Source organism: Rhinolophus sinicus, chromosome 14, assembly GCF_057876585.1.
Source record: "Rhinolophus sinicus isolate RSI-liver-muscle chromosome 14, RSI-T2T, whole genome shotgun sequence".
Lineage (NCBI taxonomy): Eukaryota > Metazoa > Chordata > Mammalia > Chiroptera > Rhinolophidae > Rhinolophus > Rhinolophus sinicus.
In genome coordinates, this window is record NC_142514.1 from 27,703,748 (window position 1) to 27,722,926 (window position 19,179).

The 19,179-nt window shown below is 52.9% G+C and overlaps 2 protein-coding genes across 2 annotated transcripts in view; both read right to left on the reverse strand.

Moving 5' to 3' along the window:
* HEYL (hes related family bHLH transcription factor with YRPW motif like) overlaps positions 1 to 2,257 on the reverse strand; it is a 31,581-nt gene extending 29,324 nt beyond the window's left edge. Inside the window, exon 1 of the mRNA XM_074334468.2 lies at positions 1,028 to 2,257. The gene's annotated coding sequence lies outside the window, so the exon portion shown is untranslated. The remainder of the gene's footprint in view (positions 1 to 1,027) is intronic.
* Positions 1,763 to 16,255, reverse strand: NT5C1A (5'-nucleotidase, cytosolic IA). Its single transcript, XM_019718782.3, has 6 exons — positions 15,706 to 16,255; positions 8,705 to 8,872; positions 8,140 to 8,269; positions 6,504 to 6,626; positions 4,202 to 4,386; positions 1,763 to 2,672 (listed from the first exon to the last, which is right to left on the reverse strand). The coding sequence occupies exons 1-6, from the start codon at positions 15,829 to 15,831 to the stop codon at positions 2,307 to 2,309; spliced, it is 1,098 nt and encodes a 365-aa protein (XP_019574341.2). The 5' UTR covers positions 15,832 to 16,255; the 3' UTR covers positions 1,763 to 2,306.
* Between the last annotated feature and the right edge of the window lie 2,924 nt (positions 16,256 to 19,179).

Here is a 19,179-nt window from a genome sequence, read left to right on the forward strand (position 1 = left end):
CAATGCTTGTGTGCACCCTGGTCACGCAGCCTAATGCCATTCTGTGGGCCACCAGCTGGTTCTGGGAGCCCTGCAGGCTCATCCAGGGGGATGGAGGACAAAAGGCGTTTCTGTCCTTCAGCCAAGATCAAAGATGACTTCGGTTGAGCTCTCTTTCTCACTTCCTTTCCTCAAGGCTGTTCTTAGATCTCACAGTATCTCTGGCTGGGCTTGGAGCTCAAAACCAGGCCTTCTGCCCTGAGGACTCCTCTATGGTCCAGAAAGATCCTGGCTGTGGATGAAATGACCTTCTACAAACATATCTTCATCACCCGCCCTTCCCCTGATAAGGCAGTTGGTGCTGGGCGTCTGCCCCCTGATAAGGCAGTTGGTGCTGGGCGTCTGCCCTGGGCACTCAGCACAGCCTTGTTCCCTCCCCAGGACCAGCCTCTAAGTGGCCTGCAACATGGATAGTGAAAGTCCAGCCCAGCACTTCAATTCTGGCCCCAACTGTTGCTCATTTTGAGAACCACCTGTTTTCTCACTTTTTCTCCTTCCTGGATGATCTTTCTGCAACTACGGCCCTGCCCTACACTGCGCAGCACCTGTGCCCATTCAGACCCTGGTCTGAGTCCTCAAAAGGACAAAGGTCAGGCCCTGAATGGCCCTTGCTCCCCTTTTCTTGACCCCACAAGCGTTCTAGCTCCCCTGCACACACCTCCAGACTCCTGTCCCCTCCGATGACACCTTTGGTTTTCTTCACAAATTACTTGCCCACAGCGAGGATGCGCCCTGGGAGCTGAGCCCCCCATACAGGTATCTGCTCAGCCCTCTAGGTCCTCCTGAGGGACCAGCCAGCAGTGCTCCCCCATCCCTCCGGAGCGCCAGGCTGGTCAGCAAAGGAGGAAGCTGGCTCATCAAGCAGTGAGAGTTCTACCCTGGATGTGGTGACAAAGGGACTGCAGGGGTTCCTGCAGGGTGGAGGATTCACAGGTGTACCTCAGAGGGTGTCCCTTGCATAGCATCCGGGTGATGGAGAACTCATTACCTCCACTCTCGATCCTGTAGCTGGAGAATCTTCTAGTGCACATTTCAGCTCCTTCTTCTCTAACTGGTCACTGCCTCGGATCAGACCTCCTCAGTCCTCACATTTCCCATGTCACCCCAGGCGGCCTTCCCTCGGGCTCAGCCGGGACAACCTCCCACTTCAGCCACTGAGCTTTCTTCCATGGGCCAAAAACAGTAAACCCGGATGCTCCGCCTCTTTCCCCACTGGCAGAGCTGCTTGGTGACACAGCAGAATACAATAATGGAGGGAGTGAAGGTTGAGGTGAGGGGGTTGGCAGGCAGGGACAACTGAAATTTGGCTAAAAGCAAAAGCAAAGGAAACACTGCGCAGGCCGCCTCTGAAGCGCCTTCCCAGGAGGGGCCTTCAGTGCCCCCTGCTGGCTGGACCGAGTTTACGTGCAGATTACATTAAGTCCCTCCTTCCGTTCACAGACCACCCCAGTTGGCAGCTGACCCCTGAGGACTCAGGTCAGAGGATCACAGGAAGCAGATGGGTCATCTTGTCCAGTGGTTTCCAAACTTGTAAGGTTATAGGTAGGGTAGCTGTGGACAACTGTGCATTTTGCCCCTTTGACAAAGGCCTCTGTGGGCGGAGGAGTCAGAAGGGGCTGAAATTCCACTTACATCCTGCTAAGCAAGCTGTGTACCCCAGTGTGGTCTGGACCAGCCCAGAGGAAGGGTCTTGTTTTCATAATTCATTCTAGAGACAGTGTCCTTCTGTAATCTGCACCACGGTGCCATGTGGATTAGCAGCCCCGGCATAGAATGCCTCCTCCAAGGAGGGCAATCTTATAAACCAAACTTCTTTAGCTAAAGGAGTTAGAAAACCACATAAAAGGTGGAGAAACTGGAAACTGAGGCTTGTGAAGGGGAGGGACATACTCAAAGTCATGCAGTTAACGCCAAGGCAGAGCTTAGAGATCAGATCCCTTCTCTCTCAAAGCAGTGTTCTTTGCACTACACTGAGCTCGCTTCCACCCCAAACCCTCTTTGAGGCATCCTGGCTCCTCTGACCCAGCCATTCTTCACAGTCTTCCTTTCCTTGCCAGGACCACGGCACAGTGTTGGCCCAGAAGGAGGCTGATATGTATGCTGCCCGGTCTGCATAATTGCCTCCAAGTACCTCACTCATAGGGCTGCGGGCAGACATGCAGCAGGGCAGAGTGGTGAGGAACGAGAAGGGTCCACCGGACGACGTGTCAAAGTATGACAGAGAGCTGTGCCTGGGGCACCGCGGGTCAGTGAAGCTGGTAGCTCAGCTACTGAGCAGCTGGGGCCTGCTTCATAGGTACCGTCCGCCTGGGTGTCTGGGCCACGCCATAAGGCACATGCGCGGCCACTGTGCCCATCTCCTGAGCTCCAGCCACATGGAACATCTGGTCATCAAAGAAGATGTGTGGGCGGATCTTCTCGAGGAGGGGGCCCTTGGGTGCTCCCGCAAGGAACAGGGCCTCATCCGTCTCCAGGCCCCAGCTGCGCAGTGTCTTGAGAGCCCGGGCCCCAGAACTGGCTGCACTGCGTGCTGTCACCAAGTAGGTGCGGATTGGGCACTCCAGCCGCAGGCCCTTGGAATAGAACTTCTTCTGCAGCCTACCCAGCGCCTCCAGAAAGCCCTTCAAGGGGCCCTATGAGAAGGCAAGGGAACACTGTGAGTTCACCCCTCTCCCAAACCTTTGCTCCCTCTCCAGCTGGGCTCCTCCCTAAAGCACTAGTGTCTTGGGATAGAAAAGCTTCTCAGGATCCCCAAATCTCTCAGTTCTGCTATGCCTGCTCAATGGGACTGTAGGTACCCGTCAGTCTGGGTGTCCACACTGTTATGATTGGGATGTCTGTGTCAGCATAGTACCAGGGTAGCTGCTACTATGTAGGTCCAGCCATGTGTCCCTCACGTACATGCATGTCTGTCCTGCAGCTCTGTAAGTGTAGCCTTCCGTGCTCACCAGCAGGGATGATATTAAAAGTATTTAGTAACTATGGCATGGGCAACTTCCAGGCAGAATGGATTCCCACTTCAAATAACTGGGACAAATAGACCAGTGTGTGACTGGCTCAGGGTCTCATGCTCCAGCTCCCTAGGGTCAGGGAAAAGATTTACTCTTAGCAGTGCCCAGAACAATGAAGGTTAATCAGGACACATGAGTAAAGAAACAAATGATGATGAAGAAAACTGCTACCTCAGCTGGAAATCAGGAAAGGTGGGCTTCAGTCTTGGAGACCCCTCACCTGCTGAGTGACTGGAGCAAGCAGTGGTCTCCTGGGCTCTGCCTACCACTTAGTGGGAAAACTGTCCTGCCCTGATTCCCAAGGATTTCAGAGGGAATTAACAAGAATGGAAGTAAAATGAATATTCAGGGGCCACAACTGGACCCTGCTGAGTTCTTGGGAAGGGGGGCTGAGATGATTGAGCACCCAGATTTTTGTTAAAAGCACCAATAGGAGCTCCAAGGAAGGCAGGAGAATCCCAACAGCTCCAACCCCAGGGAACTTCCCCCAGGCTCTAGGGCATATTCTGCTCTCAGCAAAGCAGGCTTCCAGCTGTTTGACGATGAGTAAGGGTCCCTGAGCGCGCTGGAGAAGGGAGGGATGGCAGGAGGTAGGAAGGGCTGGTATGGCCCAAAGCAGAGGGACTGCTCCAGACCCCACACCCAGCTGGATCTTGCTGCCCCAATGAGGGGCACCATTCCAGTTTTTCCTTTCCTCCAGGGAGGGAAACGGGGTTTCTTCAGGGGAGGGAAGCCTCCTCAGTGGACTGAGGGAATCTCAGAGAGGAGGTGAAGGTTCTAGAGAGGATGGTGGCTTCAGAGAGAAAGAGGGTGAGGCCTTCAGAGTGGGGTGGGGACTTTAGAGAAGGGATGGAGACGTCAGAAAGGGAGTTGGGGGCTTCTGAGAGGGATGAGAACTTAGAGAGAAGATAGGGGCTTCAAAGGGAGGATGTGACTGTAGTGGGGAGGACAGGGGCTCCATGAAGCGGTAGAAGCTCACTGAGGGGAGCCAGGGCTCAGGTGAGAGGGATGGGGGCTGGAGGCTTGGTGAAGGGAGCTGGCTGGATTCTGGCCATGCTCAGGGTTTGGTTCTAGGCTGAAGATTCCAGTCAAGGGCAGGTTCTGGGGAGCCCCCTTCTCCACTCAGGGGTCCTGGGGCGTATGTGGAGCACCTGGGCCAAGGGTTTGTTCTCGTGGGTCTTCTCATGCTCGAAGAATCTGTCCAGTCCATGGGCCTTGACGATGCGCTCTGACTCATCTGAGAAAAGCACGGCATCCCCATCGAAAGCCACACGCAGCTGACTCTGGGATACGGCCACATCCCTGCTGGGACTGAAGACGGTGGCGGCTGCGATCCCTGGGCAGAAGGAGGCAAGTGTTGTGTTTTTATTCTGGCAATAGGGGCCCCCTGACACCCGCCTCAGTTGCCTGGAGCCAGGAGAGGGCTATGTCACATTATCCTTGCCCCACCTGCCTCACCCACCTGCCTCACCCAGGATTTGGGGCAAGGCTCACAAAGGCTAGTATTCAGAATATTTAAAAACTGGCCAGTAAGAATGGATGGTGGCTTTTGCTGTGAGCGGGGCTCTGAGGGCTTTGGCCTAAGCCAGAGTTTCCCTTTAGTAGCTGCTTTGTGGGAAGGTTTGTGGGGGTCCCAGGGAGGCACTTAGAGGACTCAGGACAGGAACTATTTATCAATCACTATGAAGGAATGTCAACACTTTAATATCTAGTAAGGTCATGCTGGTACGGACCAGCAGCACGTCAGTCCTGGCGGGAAGGAAGTGTCCCTCAGGCTGTTGCTGTCCTTCCAGGAGTTCCTCACAGGCCCCGGATACAGACCTACAGGGGGGCTGGGAAGGAGCCCCAACCCTGGCTTGGCCTTCCTCTCTTGCTGTTGATTCCGGCAAACACCTCACCTGCTCTGAGCCAAGGTAACTTTAAGGATATTTCAGCTCTTTCTGGGGCTGAGATCCCAGGGGCTGAGATCCCAGGCTGCAGTCTGAGGGGGAGGGTGCAGGTACCCTCAGTCTGCTGCCACAACAGCACCCAGGTATGTCCTACTCAGGGCAGCCTGGCCGTTCATGGCTCCTTGAGGCAATGTGGTGGCCATGGGAAGTAGCAGTGATGACATTTGACTGTACACAGACTCTCTGCAACCCTGGGCTTCTCCTGAGGGTCAAGGATACTGGTCGGGAACCCAGGCTCCAGACTAGAGCTACTCTGGACAACAGAGAGCCATTGCTAGGAGGCTGGAGACCTGAGCCGCTGGCTTAGTCCATTCCCTGTTCTTCACCTCTCCAAAGGCCACTTCAGCTCTAGTCTTTGAGAATCTGGGCCGGGAGGGGCTGGGCTTAGGGAGAGCTCTGGGAGGAGTACGCAGTGCCAACCCCGCAGCATTTCACTAGCCTGAGGTGCTATAAGCAGGACCAGGTCCTGGGCATCAGGCCAGGCACCTCCTCAGCTCTGCCAATGCTAGAGCCAAGATGAGCCAGAACCACCCCCACCCTGGGCAGGGCCTCCCTCCTGACCCCCCCCCCCCCATCTCTATCCTGAGCTCAAATTGCAGACATATAGAGGCACACATGCAGGCCAGTGTCAAGGCCCTAACCAGAGGGTGTGACATCTGTGTAGCGAAATAGCTTCTGGTTCCTGGTTAAAGAAAGCCTCTTGGAGCCCCCAAGCAACTAAGAGGAGTGAGATATCAGGGGGAAGAGAGGCCAGGCTTCTAGGCAGGAGACAGCATGAAAGACGAAGAGAAAAGAGAATACATTGTTGGTTGATAAAGAAACCTGCCAGTAGCGCTCAGCCTGAGGAGCGCTCTCAAGCAGTGGGGCCATCCTTCTTCCCTTGTCGGCCTGTTTCCTTCCACGTGCAATAGGAATATACACTCTGTCAGAGGACCAAGGCTATGGCTACCACCCCAAACTGTCCCTTGAAGGAGACACATGGAGGAAAATTCTCTTCGTCACTACTTGCAGCTGGGGCCCCTAACCTCACCTCAGCACTGGCCAGCCCAGCTGCTGGAATGCTGGCCATTTCCCGAACCCCACTCATTGCTCAGGCTAAACTAGATACTGATCTCCCTCCCCACTGGCCCAGAGAGGGGCAGAGACTGCCCATGGTCACACAGGAAATTAGAACTCCTACTGACCTGGAGGATTCCTAGAAGGGAGTAACTTTCTGGGCCGTAGGGAGGGTTTCCATGGAAACAGAAGGCTGGGTGATGCTGATGAATGAAAGCATCCTTACTCTGGGGAGGGGAGGGGGTGAGAGAGGGGAATAGATGGGCAATAAGTGGAATAGGTGGGGCCTTGTTCTCCAAGTTTACAAGACGGGTCATAGGAATTAAGTATTCCCCTTCCAGTTACCATGGCAACCCCTAGCACCTGCTCAGACCTTTAGGACCAGGTCTCCCACCTCTAGTACCTCTTCTCCAGACTCCCCATATTCTCCCTCCCCAGGTTGACTCACCTTCATCAATGGCTTCCCGAACTTTTTCCGCATCAGCTGACAAGTAGAGGTTAGTGTGATAGGCCTTGAGGTAGCAGATGGGGCTATTCCCACCTGTCATGCAGAACCTCTCGATGAACAGGTCTGGGGAGGAGGTAGAGAACACCCAGGTGATGCCTGGGTCAACCCTCAGGGCCTCAGAGTGGTCCCTCCGTGTCCAATGGATGTCATCTTGGTTCTAAGTGGTGGTGGGGTAGCAGAGTGATTCTCTGAGTGGTTTTAGGCCAGGGTTCCCCCTCTCTAAGCCCCTCCACCCTTCATCCATGAAATGGGGATGATCACATCTCTGGAACAGTTGCCTGGCTCACAGTAACGTCCTCTTGTCAGGGAATCACAATACTACAAAAGTACTACAAAAGGTGGGTCCCAGCCATGAGTGACCCTCCTGGACAGAGCTGATTGGATTGGGGCAGACACTTGACCCAAGCTGGACCAAGCAGATGTTTTCCCAGCCTGGGCTTGTAGTCACCTAGTACCCATGTCTGCACAGGTTGTGAAATATTTGCTGGTTGGTAAACGGCTGCTGCTCTGAGCCACTGATTTAGCGCATCATTACCCAGCCCCTCATGCAGGACAACCCAATGCCTGGCGCAGCAGGGGTCCTTCACTACCTGCTCCAGTACCATAGGTGCTGTCTGTCTAATTGCTCGGTGTCTACATCACAGGTGGTTAAATATTTTGAATATCACTCTACTTCCAGCAACTTGAAATCAGATTTTAAAATGCCAACTGGACTCTCTTGGTTGCTTAAAACAAATAGTCATAAACTTATCAATTTTGGCCATGTTGAGGAAAAGCAGAGAAACCTAGTTTGAGGAGAGAAAGAGATGAGGGAAGAGAAGGAGGGGGAGGAGGGGGGAGAGGAACAAGAAGAAGAAGGAGGGAGAGGAGGAGGAGGAGGAGGAAGAGAAGAAGAACAGACATGGTGAGAGAAGCAGAAATAAGGGCTCACGGGACAGAGAGAAAAACAGCCCAGGAGAGGTTGGATTCTTGGATTCGGGCCTTTGTAAGCCCAGCCTTACTTCCGGTCCTGTGGTGCTAAGAGGCACCCCTGTAACCTAATTAGAGATTATTCTCTTCAACTTGCGCTAGCTCTGGAGAGTCTATTACTTTCCATCAAGAAGTTGAATTAAGCCACAAAGCCCCTTTACTCTGACAATTGCATCCCCTTCTCCCAGCAGCTTTGTGGGCCTGTTAGCTCCATTGTAAATAGAGAAACTGAAGTACAGAGGCAGCAAATGTCCTGCCTGGTCACGTAGGGAGTGGGGCCTGTGCAGTGGTGTGTTGGAGCTGGCTTGTACCGGCTTTTAAGAGCCGGATGTTAAACATTCAGGGATTTCTGGGGGGCCAGTTAGATCGTTCAACTGTTGGTAGCACAAAACCAGCCACAGTGGGAATGTTTATACCCTGAAAACAGCAATGCTACATTCAGGGTTTTTTTTGTCAGTTTCTTTGTGTGTGTGTGTTTTTTTAAGAGCCAGTTTCCCAGCACACCACTGGGTTTGGGACTCCGGTTGGTAAGCCCTTACCCTGCAGAGGTGTGGCCCTGTCCCGGGGTCTGGGAGGGCTGTCCCATGGCCACACCTCTCATGCTCACCATAGTGGTTGATGCTGTTAATGAGACGGACGCCCACTTGAGCGTGGTTGTTGGTGACGAGGACGATGTCGAAGATGTCTTCACTGTCGGGGTACAGCTCCCGCAGCTGCCTGTTCACAGCCTCCAGCGCCTGGATGGGAAGGGGCACCCTCCAACTCAGACCCCCAGAGATTTATACCTGGAGTTGGTTGCTGGGATCCAACGGGAGGAGAGGGGAGGTCAGGGGCCAGGCTTGGGGTGACCAGCGGGCATGGACTGTCCCTCCTAATCTCTGCCATTGTGCAGGTTGATTATTGCTCAGGGCTGCCTCACTGACAGGGTGAGCGGAGGCTGAAATCCAGCCCCTGAGCCATTCACCAAGCTGGTTCCGTGGCGTGGGGCTGCATTAGTTGAGAGGATGGGGCGGGCTCTCCTTCCCACCGTGGCTTGGTCCCCTAGACAAGCCCTGCTCCTGCCGGGTGGCATCAGCCCCGCGGATCCCTTTCCCCTACTCAGACACCCATGGGTGCTTTTGTCTAACCCCCCACAAAGGCACTGTATGGCTAGTGGTGGGACTGCCCCTCACCTTCACGAAGGGGAAGGCCGGCCCCGGGCTAAATGGCTCGTTCTCATGTTCTAGCTGGTATCGCACGTACTCCTCCACACCCTGCTCGGCGTAGATCCGCTGCTCCTCGTCCATGCGGAACAAGGCTCGCGAGGACACAGCAATGGTGACTGCGTTCTGAGGCTTGGGCTGTGGAGGTGCAGGAGAAGGGCCGTCACTCACACTCCCCTGAGTGTCCTGTGCTGGCCCCTCTGAGTAGTGGGGCAGGGAGAAGACCCAGGCCAGCCTCTGCCCTCAGGAGGCTCAGCCTCAGGCAGGGGCAGACCTATGTCAGCACCCCATCAGTGCAGGACCCAGCTGGGGACTGACGGAGATGAGGAGCACAGCAGGATAAGAAGAACATGTCCTCCGGGAGTTTGCAATCTAGCCAGTCGTCTGGACACAGCAGAAAACTGAATACAGTGTATGTGCCCAGAGTATGACTGATGCTCAAGATGGTCTCCAGATGGTTTCCATTATAAGATGAAAGCTGCATGTCCTTAGGAAGACATGGTGCCTAGACACACGACAATTATATAAGAAAGTTTCTCTCCAGCCCACAATTTTCTCCTGAGCTCCAGACTCATATATCTAACTGTCCCAGTTGACTAACAGACACTGAAACTAAACATGCCCAAGGATAAATTCCTGCCACTCTCTCCACTTCTAAACCTGGTCTCTTTCCCCCTCCCTCAGCTCACTGCTCAGCACCAAGCACTCATCGCCTAAACCAGAAGCCCAGAAGTCAGCCTCAAGTCTTCCCTCTTCCTCAACTTCCTTTCCCCATCAACCAATTATCAAAACCTGTGAGCTCCACTAGAATCCATCCACTTCTTTCTGTCTTCCCTACCACAGTCCAATCTACTACCATCTCTCATCTCCTCCAATCTGTCAGCCATATTGCTGTTAGGGATTTTTCTCAAGTTCAGATCTGGTCATGTCCCCCTCCTTTGTGTGGTGCCCACTCCTCAGACTCTAGTCGATAGCCTTGAGTATAGAGTAGAAAACTCTTCACAAGACCCCTACCTATCTCTCTACTTTCACCTCCCATGACCCCACTTTGCTCAATCTGACATTTCTCACGTCCAAGCACACCTTCCGTCTTTCTCTGAGCCTTTGCACTGATGGTCCCCCTGCCTGGCCTATTATTTCCCTGACTCTCCATCCAGCTAACTTCTTCCAAACTACATGGCACCTCTAGGAAGCCTTCCCTCACCCCTAGTCATGGGTTTGCTAACTCTCCTTTCCTATTTTCCTATTTCCTTTTTAGTAAAATTTAACACTAAATCGTAATGCCTTACTTAATCATTTCTGTTTCTAGGCAGAGTTCTAGAGAGGAAGCAGGCAGGAATCATGCTTAAGTTCTGAGGGAGCAGGAACTATGACTATCTTGTTCATTTATTATATCTCTAGTGCTCAGAACTGCACCTAGCTCATAGTAGGTGCTCAGCAAATTTTAATGCCTCCAAACTTTTAAGTAATGTATTTCAACAAGAAACAGTATTTGCCACAATGAATTTAACATGAAATAGAAAACTTCAGTGCAGTGCCCTAATTTGTTCAGATTATTAATATATAGTAGGTGCTCAGAAAATATTTTTTTGGTTGATGCAAATTTAGCAAATATTTGTTGATTCTTTGTGCCAGACAGCTGGGTTCTGCCTGGGGGGTGGTCCTGGTAGAGACTTGGCTGCTGCCCTCAGAGCTCACAGGCTGGTAGGGGAGAAAGACAGGTAAACAGAGATGTAAAAGGGACTGAAATGAGTGATAGAATACAGGTGAAAGCCAAGTTTTGATAACAGGGGTTCAGAGGAAGTTGTCACGGGAGGGGAGGCATTTGAGCAGAGCCTTGAAGGAGGAGTAGGGCAAAGGAAGGCATGAAGAGGTATGCACATACACAGTGCATTCACACAGGTGAGCAGAGCCCAGGGCATGGGGGCGGGGAGCGGGTGAGTACAGGTAAGGAACTAGAATGCAGAGGGCCTTCTCTCAGGGCCCCAGGAGGTCCTTAGAACTCCTTCACCACCTCCAGTGGAATAGAGACAAGGGCATGCCATCACAGACAGCAGCTGAAAATCCCAGGGGAGGGCAGATGTGGGTGCCCAAGGGACTCACAGACACCCAGAGTCCCACTATATCTCTACGACCTGAGCAGTCCTGGGACCACGATTCCCACTACACAGATGAGGACACAGGGGCTCAAGTTGAAGGCAAGACTCAAACGGACCTTGCACTCCGGCCTGCTCTTGATAGCCCTGCGGGCCGTGCACGGCCCCGCTGCTTCCGTCTGGAGTCAAGTCGGCTTCCAATCAGTTGACAACATTGAGTGATGCCCATGTGACAGGCACTGGGCTGGGTACATGGCAGGAAACAAGACAAGTGTGACCCCTGCCCCCATGGAGCTTATGATCTGTCCCCAAGGCAGGGATCTGTGTCATCCATTAGAACAGCGCTATCTTTCTGTGATAATAGAAAGGTCCAGCGAGGTCTGCATGGCTACATGTGGCGATGGAGCAACTTGAAATGTGGCTAGTGGGAACTGAGAAACTGAATTTTTAATTGTGTTTAATTTTAATAAATTTAAATTTAAGTAGCTACAAATGGCTAGCGGCTAGTGAGGCTTTAGAACCTTAAAGTAGGAGTGAAAGACCAAAGAGTTCCACAAGCTCGTGAGGTGAACCTCAGTTTGCTTTTGACTTTTACTCCAACCAAGCTGCTGTATGTGGCCAGCAGGGTCAGTGCCAGGCAGTGGCAGGACAGGTGCCTCTCCCCTAGGGCTTAGCTCAAGTACTCTCCCAGTTGCTGACCACCCCTGTGTGTCTGTGTGTCCTTGGGCTGCATACCTCCCAACTGCCTCAGTGCCTGTGAGCCTTCAAGAAAAGAAGGTAAAGTTAAAAGACCCAAAGAAATGGGGTAATAGAAGGATGGCCAGAAATGGTAAGGATGGGCTTGGGAGAATAGGGAGACCCACTCTCATAAACTCAGGAAGCCTGTTGGCCTTCAGGACAGGGGCTGAGCTTACTCCGCCCCCTGGGCTTACTGCCCCAGGGCACGGGCCCATCATCCCTTCAAGGACAAAGAGCGGGATGCCCTCCCAGCCCCTTCAGGCAGATTCCCAAGCCCGTCACTCCAGCCCAGGCAGCCAGCCAAGGTCTCACTCCTCGCTTTCTATCCCACAGTCCCCGCCAGGCAGCCATGTTCTGGGTCCCCTCTGGGTCCCACCTTGAGCCATTGCAAGAAAACTATGCCAGCTGCCTTGGCTCCAGGAGTCTCCACTTCCTTCTTTTACAGATGGGGAAATTGGCCCAGAGAGGGGCAGAATATTACTCTAGGTCACACAGCAAAGCCAAGGCAGAGCCAGGATAAGATCCCAAGTCTTTGGTCTACAACCTGGCCTCTGTCCACACAGTAGCCCCCCTCATATGCCCATCCTCAATAGCTCCCAGAAGGCCCCAACCCTTGCTACTTGAGCCACTTCTCTGGGACACTCTCCTCATGCAGCTCTTCCTTTCTGGATTTGGGAGAAATGGTGAGGGGCGTGGCACCTTCAGACCAAGGTTTCTAAGGGCAGGGCTCTCTTTCCCCTCAGAATGGAGGTCCCAAGGGCAGGACCCTGCCTGCCCACTCAGCCTGTTCTTACACTGTACAAGTAAAGTCTAAGGGCCTAGAGGATATAAGCTGCTATGGAAATAAGGATCCCAGCTGGAAGAGATGAGCGACCTGTCCAGACTCCAGGAGGAGCTAAGGAACAGGTGAAAGGGGCGGGCCAGAGGGGGGAGAATTGAGCACTTAGAGTCCCTGCTGGACGTAGCTGCAGAGGGAGGCCACCCCGTCATTCGTTGTCAGGTGACCTGGGGATCGTTCCTCCAGAAATCAGAAAGAAGTCCAGATTCCAGACTGGGAATTGGGTCAGAAAGACCCTTACCCTAAACCAAGGACTCAGCCTGGAAACACTGGCCTCCAGGAAGCCAGGGTCCTGCCAGGTCTCTCTGCCTTCCATTGGGGTGTGTGTGGAGAGGCAGGCTGGTTATTCTGGCTTGGGGAATAGCGATGAGGGGATGATGGAGGACAGCCCAACCCAACCCAGCCTGTCTCAGGAGCTCTCATTTTGGCTGATATGCTTCTGCTTGTTGGATCCAAGATAGGAACATGGCCAAAAACTATTATTTCTAGAAGGACTGGGAGGGAGAAGGGCTGCTGGAGAAGAGTGGGTCAGAGAGGTCTATATACTGAGGAAGTCCTCTGACCCCATGAGGTAAGGGCCTCCTATGGGCCTTCAGAGCTTAATATTTCACTCAAGCCCCTGGGAATGAGCATAAGCCCAGGCCAGGACATGATGGGGCCTGTCATGCAGGGACTCATCTCCCGCTCCCCGCACAAGAATGTAGGATATGGTGAGGCCAAAAAGGAACACCAATGGAGCCATAGGTAAGGGAGTCACACCACTATTTCTCGCTGGCGGCTGGTTGGAGACACAGGAAGCAGGAGCCATGTGATGCGCAATCCACAGTCCGCTTCTCTGCCAGCCAACCAACCCCACTTGCCAGCTGCAATCCGTACTTGCTAGCATAGCCACGGCAGTTATATTAGTGGCTAATGGCTAACCCATAACAGCTGATGGCCACCCAGCCACAGTGGATGGCCATCTAATAATTAAGCCAGGACCTTTCTACGTGAGGCCAAGAGCTTGGAAACTGCTCTCTGGGACTCTGTCCCCACAGGGCCCATGAGGCCCAAAGCCCCCAAAATAGCCTGTGGGAGGAGGGACTACTGCAGGAAGGAGTAGGGGCCAGGAAACCACTCGGCTCCTTTCCTCCCCAAACTGTGGGGGTCAGGGGCTGGCAGAGAAGTCATGAGTAACAACTGGGCCTGAGTTCCCTGGTTCCTTGGTGCTTGGGGAGGAAATGGATTGGTGAGCCCCACTCACCACCCTACCCATGACATCAATCCAGCTTCCTCCTCAGACCCTGCCTGCTGCCAGACACACCCTCTCCAATCCATCCACCACACTGCCCAGGGTCATCTTTCTAAAATGAAAATGGCATCAAGTTAATCCCTTGCTGAAAAATCCTGCAATAGCTCCATGATTGTTTTCACACTTTTTTAAAAAGTAGGCTGACCTTTTATTGAAATGAACTCTTGGGGGAGACCCCAATAGGTAAACCAGACATTACCATATGTTATTGATATAAATCTACTTTGCAAATTCAAATGCATTACATGTACATAAAGTATTTATTATCCCATCAACCAATGAAAAGAACACAGTTGTTTGGGTGATGACAAATGTGAAACGGGGGGTTAGGATGCCAGTGCAGACTTAAGCTTCATCAGCTCGTCAATTTGTTTCTGTGCTTGTTGGTTTTTGCACTGTATTGAAAAATCCTGATTGATAACCAACGTGTGGTTGCAAATGGTAAAAGGTTTTTTTGTTTTGTTTTGTTTTAAACTGCAAGCCTCAAGAGACTCAGCAATAATTGTCAGCAACCTCAAGATACTCTTTTATTAAACAGATCACAGGAAAAGCTTTATTCTGAGGTTTTAATCAACCTGCAGTATAAATTAATATGTTGGTGGTTTCTCAGGTGCTAAAACGTACACATAACACATTTCAGTGAGTTGAGTTTTATTTCACATTTTTAATTGTTTAAAACATACTTTGAACAAGAAAGAAAATAAATTGGATTCACATGTGTGCAGACCCCCTGAAACACGGGGCTCTATGGATCCTAGTTTTAAAACTCCTCACTGAATAAGATCCAGGCTCCTTAACCTGGCACTCAAGCCCCTCCGTGGGTCTCTGGCAGCCCTCCAACTCTTCCCCAAAGATCCTGCATTCTTTCACTCAGTTGCCCTCTCCATACCTTTTGCCCATCCTGTTTCCCTCTCTGCCTGGGAAACTCCACCTACTCAGGCTTTAAGATCAGCTCAAATACCACCTCTCTCCACAAAGCCTAACTTAGTGATTCCCTCCCTCTGCTCCCCCTGTACTTGTAGGGTCTTTCACCTCAGCACCCACCATGTGCAGGGTCTCCCTCAGTGCAGTGTGAGCTCCTGAAGCAGGGACTCAGCCCAACTCATCTCGCAGTCCCCACTGCCGAAGGGGCCTGGCGATACTTCAGGAAATGACTGTGACAGGTGGGCCTCCTGGGGAAAGGTTCTTAGAGGGAAGTAGCGGGACACTTTAAGGTCAGGCAGTAGCTCTTTGGAGGATGCTCTGAGCCAGCGTCTATTCTCAGTCTCCTCCCCAAGCTCTGATATCTGGTAAGCGGGAGTGAACAAGGCCTGGGGGCGCCAAACAGGGCATCAGTAACTTGTCGGATGGGGGAGAGGACCTCTCTCCTCTGCGTGAGTCTGGGAGAGCTGAAACCACACAGGCGTAGTGGAGATGTTGATGCCCACTGCTAAGGGAGCAGAACCAGAGCTGGGGCACAGAGCCCAGCACTGGGAGCCCGAAACCAGGGGCGCAGAGTCCAAAACGCACCCGTAGGACACGGAGAGCACAGCGTAGTGAGCCCAGGACATAGGGCCCTGAGCCAGACCCCAAACCAGAGGCTTGCTTCCGGAGCCCGGTACCCAGAAGGCAGAAACCAGAGGACACGGCAGGGGGCCCGGTTTCCAGAGTCCGGTTACCGGAGCCCAGGACGCCTCCGCAGGCGTCCATGACCGGCTTTGCCAACAAGTGCTGCGGGCACGCACCAGGCAGCCCGCTCCGGGAGGGGCTGAGCCTCCGGCCCCGAGCTGGGCCTTGATGGCAGCGTGGGGGAGGGGGATCCTGGCGTAGAACCCGAGTCCCAGAAAAAACACCCGAGCAGAGCTCCCAAAATAAACACGAGCCCGCTCCAACCGCCCGGCGCATTCTGGTGCTGAGGGGCTGCGTCCCCTCCCGGAAGGGTGCCAAAGGTCCCTCTTCAGGGGGCTTATGACCGCTACCCTGGTGACCTTTCCCCTGCCCTCCCTCCATACCCACATCCTGTATTTACCGATTTGGGTTTCTTCTTGGGCGCGAGGTTGTCGTGGAAAGTCTTGGCTTCCGCCCAACGCGGCACCGCGGCGGTCTCTGCCCCAGGCCCGGGTTCGCGGGGCTCAGGGGGCTTCCCGGACTCCATGCTTCGGCTGTGACCCAGCCCCTCCAGAGCGGGTGGCTGCGGAGACACGGAGCTCTCCGGGCTGGGCTGCTGGAGGGAGGCGCGTCCCGGCTGTGAGAAGGGGGCGGGCAGCGGCGGGGAGTGTAGGCTAGCGAGCCGGCGGGAGGGAGGGGTAGGGGCGGGGGTGCCAAACTCGCCCTCTCGGTTGCGGGTGTGTAGCTGTTGTATGTGTATCGGGGGACAACTGAGATCTCCGTCCCAGACCGCCCCACGCCCGAAATGAAAGGGGTGTGGTGGGGGTTGGCCTCTCCGGTCTCAGGTAGAGGGAGCCTGAAGCGGAGCTGGCGGGCTGCTGCGGATTCGTGGTGTTCGTTAGCCGGGATGGTGTTCTTCGCAGGCGCTCCAGGAGAGAGGGCAGGCCTGACAACTTTTTTTTTTTTTTTTTTTTTTTTTTTTAACCAGGATGGTGAATCCCAAAGTAGAAAGTGAAAAGCTGGCTGCCCCGCGCCCCCAAGCTAACCTCCTCTTTCCCCTCCGATGCCAGAACTCTCCTCAAGTGCTAGTCCATCCCGTGGAGGCGGAGGGGATAGTGGATGGATAGCTCCGTCCATGAGGAGGAGCCCGCTCCTACCCGGGCGCACAGTGGAGGGCCCAGACCGGCAGCTCTTCCCCACCAAGGCGGAAGGGACCTTGAAGTCCGTGACGAGACCAGATTCCCCTCTTTGTGGACCAGTACCCAGAACAGGGAGACTCAGAGGGACTCTGAACCTCAGTTCTTGCTGGGCCCTCGAGGGCCAGCAGGGGGCGCGCACTCCCAGGTGCCACCTGCCACGCCTGGGGTGGTTCGTTACAGGCCATAAAGTGGCTGGGTAGGAGGGTAGGAAAAGAGAGCCTCGGAATCAAAGACTTGCAGCACCATGCTGGAGTTTAAGGTCATTGTACCCCTTGGTGGAGAGCCCGGAGTGCAGACACTAATGCCACCCATCCCAAGGCACAATCCAGGAAGCAGGCAAGGGGCATCCCTGTGTGAGCCTAGAAGTTGCACAGGTGGATGGGAGCAGCAGGAGAAAATACTGGCTTAGTCTGGAGAGCATCCCCATGGGAAGATGTACAGAATGGAGGGACCTTCCCAGACTCCTTCATGTCCTGGGAAGAACTAACCAAACCTTGTGTGGGAGGAAGCTGAAGATAATAACAAAAGTTTTAGGATTGGGGAAATATGTTTAGACTTGCCCTTCTCTGAGCTTGGTAGATTGTTTCCATAGACGACCCCAAACTCTCTCCCATCATGCCTGCTCTTTGGCAGTGTGACGTTGACACTTCTCCCATCCAGAGGTGGAGCTGAATTTGAGTTGACTCAGTGTCTTGCTTTGACTAATAGAATGCTATAGAAGTGATGCTATATGGTCTCCAAGCTTAAGAGGACTTGCAGATTCCAGTTTTGCCCTCTTGGGAACCAGCTACAATGTAAAGAAGTCTGGACTGTGCTGTGGGAAAGGCCACATGGTGCGACAGAGAGGCCCTGGAGGATAAGAAGCCAGTGGAAAACAGTGGTTTCCCAGATGACCATGAGCACCAATTGCCAGACACATGAGTGAGGCCATCTTGGCTGTTCCAGCCCCAGCTCAGCTCCAGTGTGATGCCACTGGGTGAGTGACCCCAGCTTACAGCACATGAAGCAGTAAAACCTCCTAGATGAGCCTAGCCAACCCACAGAAACATGAAAAATAATAAATTGTTGTTTTGAACACTAAGTTTTGTGGTGGCTTGTTATATAGCAATAAATAATGTAACTCTAGGAAAGGGTCAGTTTTTCTCGAGTTCCTCGTGGAGACGGAGGAGGTCACTTAGGAAGAACATATAGAGTGGTTGTATGGATGAGAGTGAGTACCTGATGCAAAGGTGAACCATCCCCATGCTGTCCAGTGACCTTTAACCTGTGTGGCCTGGATTGAAAAGATGATCTGGGCCAATCAGATTCCTCTTTCTCAGGAATTTGGAATTGGGAAACAGGAGGGATAGTCAACCGCAGGAACAGAAGCTGAGGATGCTGTGAAATACAGTTGGCTCCCAACAGACCTGGATGAGCCTTAGCAGCTGCAGTTATGTTCAGCATGAAACCAAGAGGGGATAGAAACTCTTTGACAAGAATGAGCCAATCAGCAGATAAAGATGGGAAAAGATGTGCAGAGGGGCAAGAAAGAGAAACCAGGCTGCCCTGAGAGGGAGCTGCCTCTGGTCCTGATAGTTTTCCAAGTTTCTGTTAAGATCCTGGCTATCGTGCCCATCTCTAAATATCCACGAGATTCTCCATATTGCTTCAACAAAAAAAAGTTGCTGGCTATTGGTTTTGTTTGGTTAGCAACCTTTCCCACCCTCTTCTTCTAGTACTGGCCCTGCTTCTCTGGTCATAGGAGTAGACATGTGACCTAGGCCTGACCAACTGTAGAACCCTATTTCCCTAGACACAGTGATTGAGCCGAGGATGAGCACATGACTCCAGCAGGGCCACTCTCCTTACTCTTACATAGGGATGCTGGCAAATTTGGTTCTTTCTTCTCTGGGGCTATTAATTCGGGACAATGTGAGCTGGGAACCCATCTTTCCCTGTGGCAGGTGAGAGATCGTTGGAAAAGCGCTTCTGAGGAGGACAATGAGGTCACAGAGAGAGAAGCAGAAGCCAGGAGGGATAGAGGGTGCAAGGTGGAGCCTCTGGATCCAGCAAAGTCTGAACTTCCTAATTACATGAGCCAATAAGCCTCCCTTTTTGCTTGAGCTTGTTTGAGTTGGGTTTTGTTCACTTGGAACCCAAAGGCTTGACTTATCCAGCCCCCTTTACTTGGAGACTTACACGTGTATCCTGCTCAGTTGACAGGGAATCTCATAGGAAACTGTATGATAAATATGATGGACTGTGTATACATGAGGAGCCAACTGTTTCAGATTTGAGAGGGCTTCACCGAGGAGGAGATCATTGTGACAGGGGAATGTGTGGCCCAGGTAGGGGCAATGGCTTGTGTACAGGTGCAGAAGCCTAAGAGATCCCTTAGGGAAACGGGGACAATTCAGAGTGGCTCAAATTCAGGGTGCAGGAGGGGACAAGAACAGGCTTCTGAGGTCAGCAGGTGGCCCATCATGCAGGCCCTTGAGGGACTTTTAAGGAGCTTATCACACTGAGGGCAGAGGGGAGACTGAAGAGTTGACATGATCAGATTTGTGCTGTAGGGAGATCATTCTGGTTTTTCTCGGAGCAGCTAGATGGCACGGAAAGCAAGCCTAAAGGTCGACTAACATGGGCTAGAGATGATGAGAGCCAGAGGGGAAGTTTTTAGGAGATGGTAACCCAAGACCTCTGTACCCCAAGGCAGA

What these genes read in the sequence shown, in the direction of transcription:
- NT5C1A (XM_019718782.3), bottom strand. Translation starts at nt 15,831, where the DNA reads ATGGAGTCCGGGAAGCCCCCTGAGCCCCGCGAACCCGGGCCTGGGGCA. An exon ending in TAACAGCATCAACCACTATG is followed by an intron (nt 6,627 to 8,139) that starts GTGAGCATGAGA and finishes CCTCCTCCCCAG; the next exon opens with ACCTGTTCATCGAGAGGTTC. An exon ending in TCGGGAAGCCATTGATGAAG is followed by an intron (nt 4,387 to 6,503) that starts GTGAGTCAACCT and finishes CCTTCTGCCCAG; the next exon opens with GGATCGCAGCCGCCACCGTC.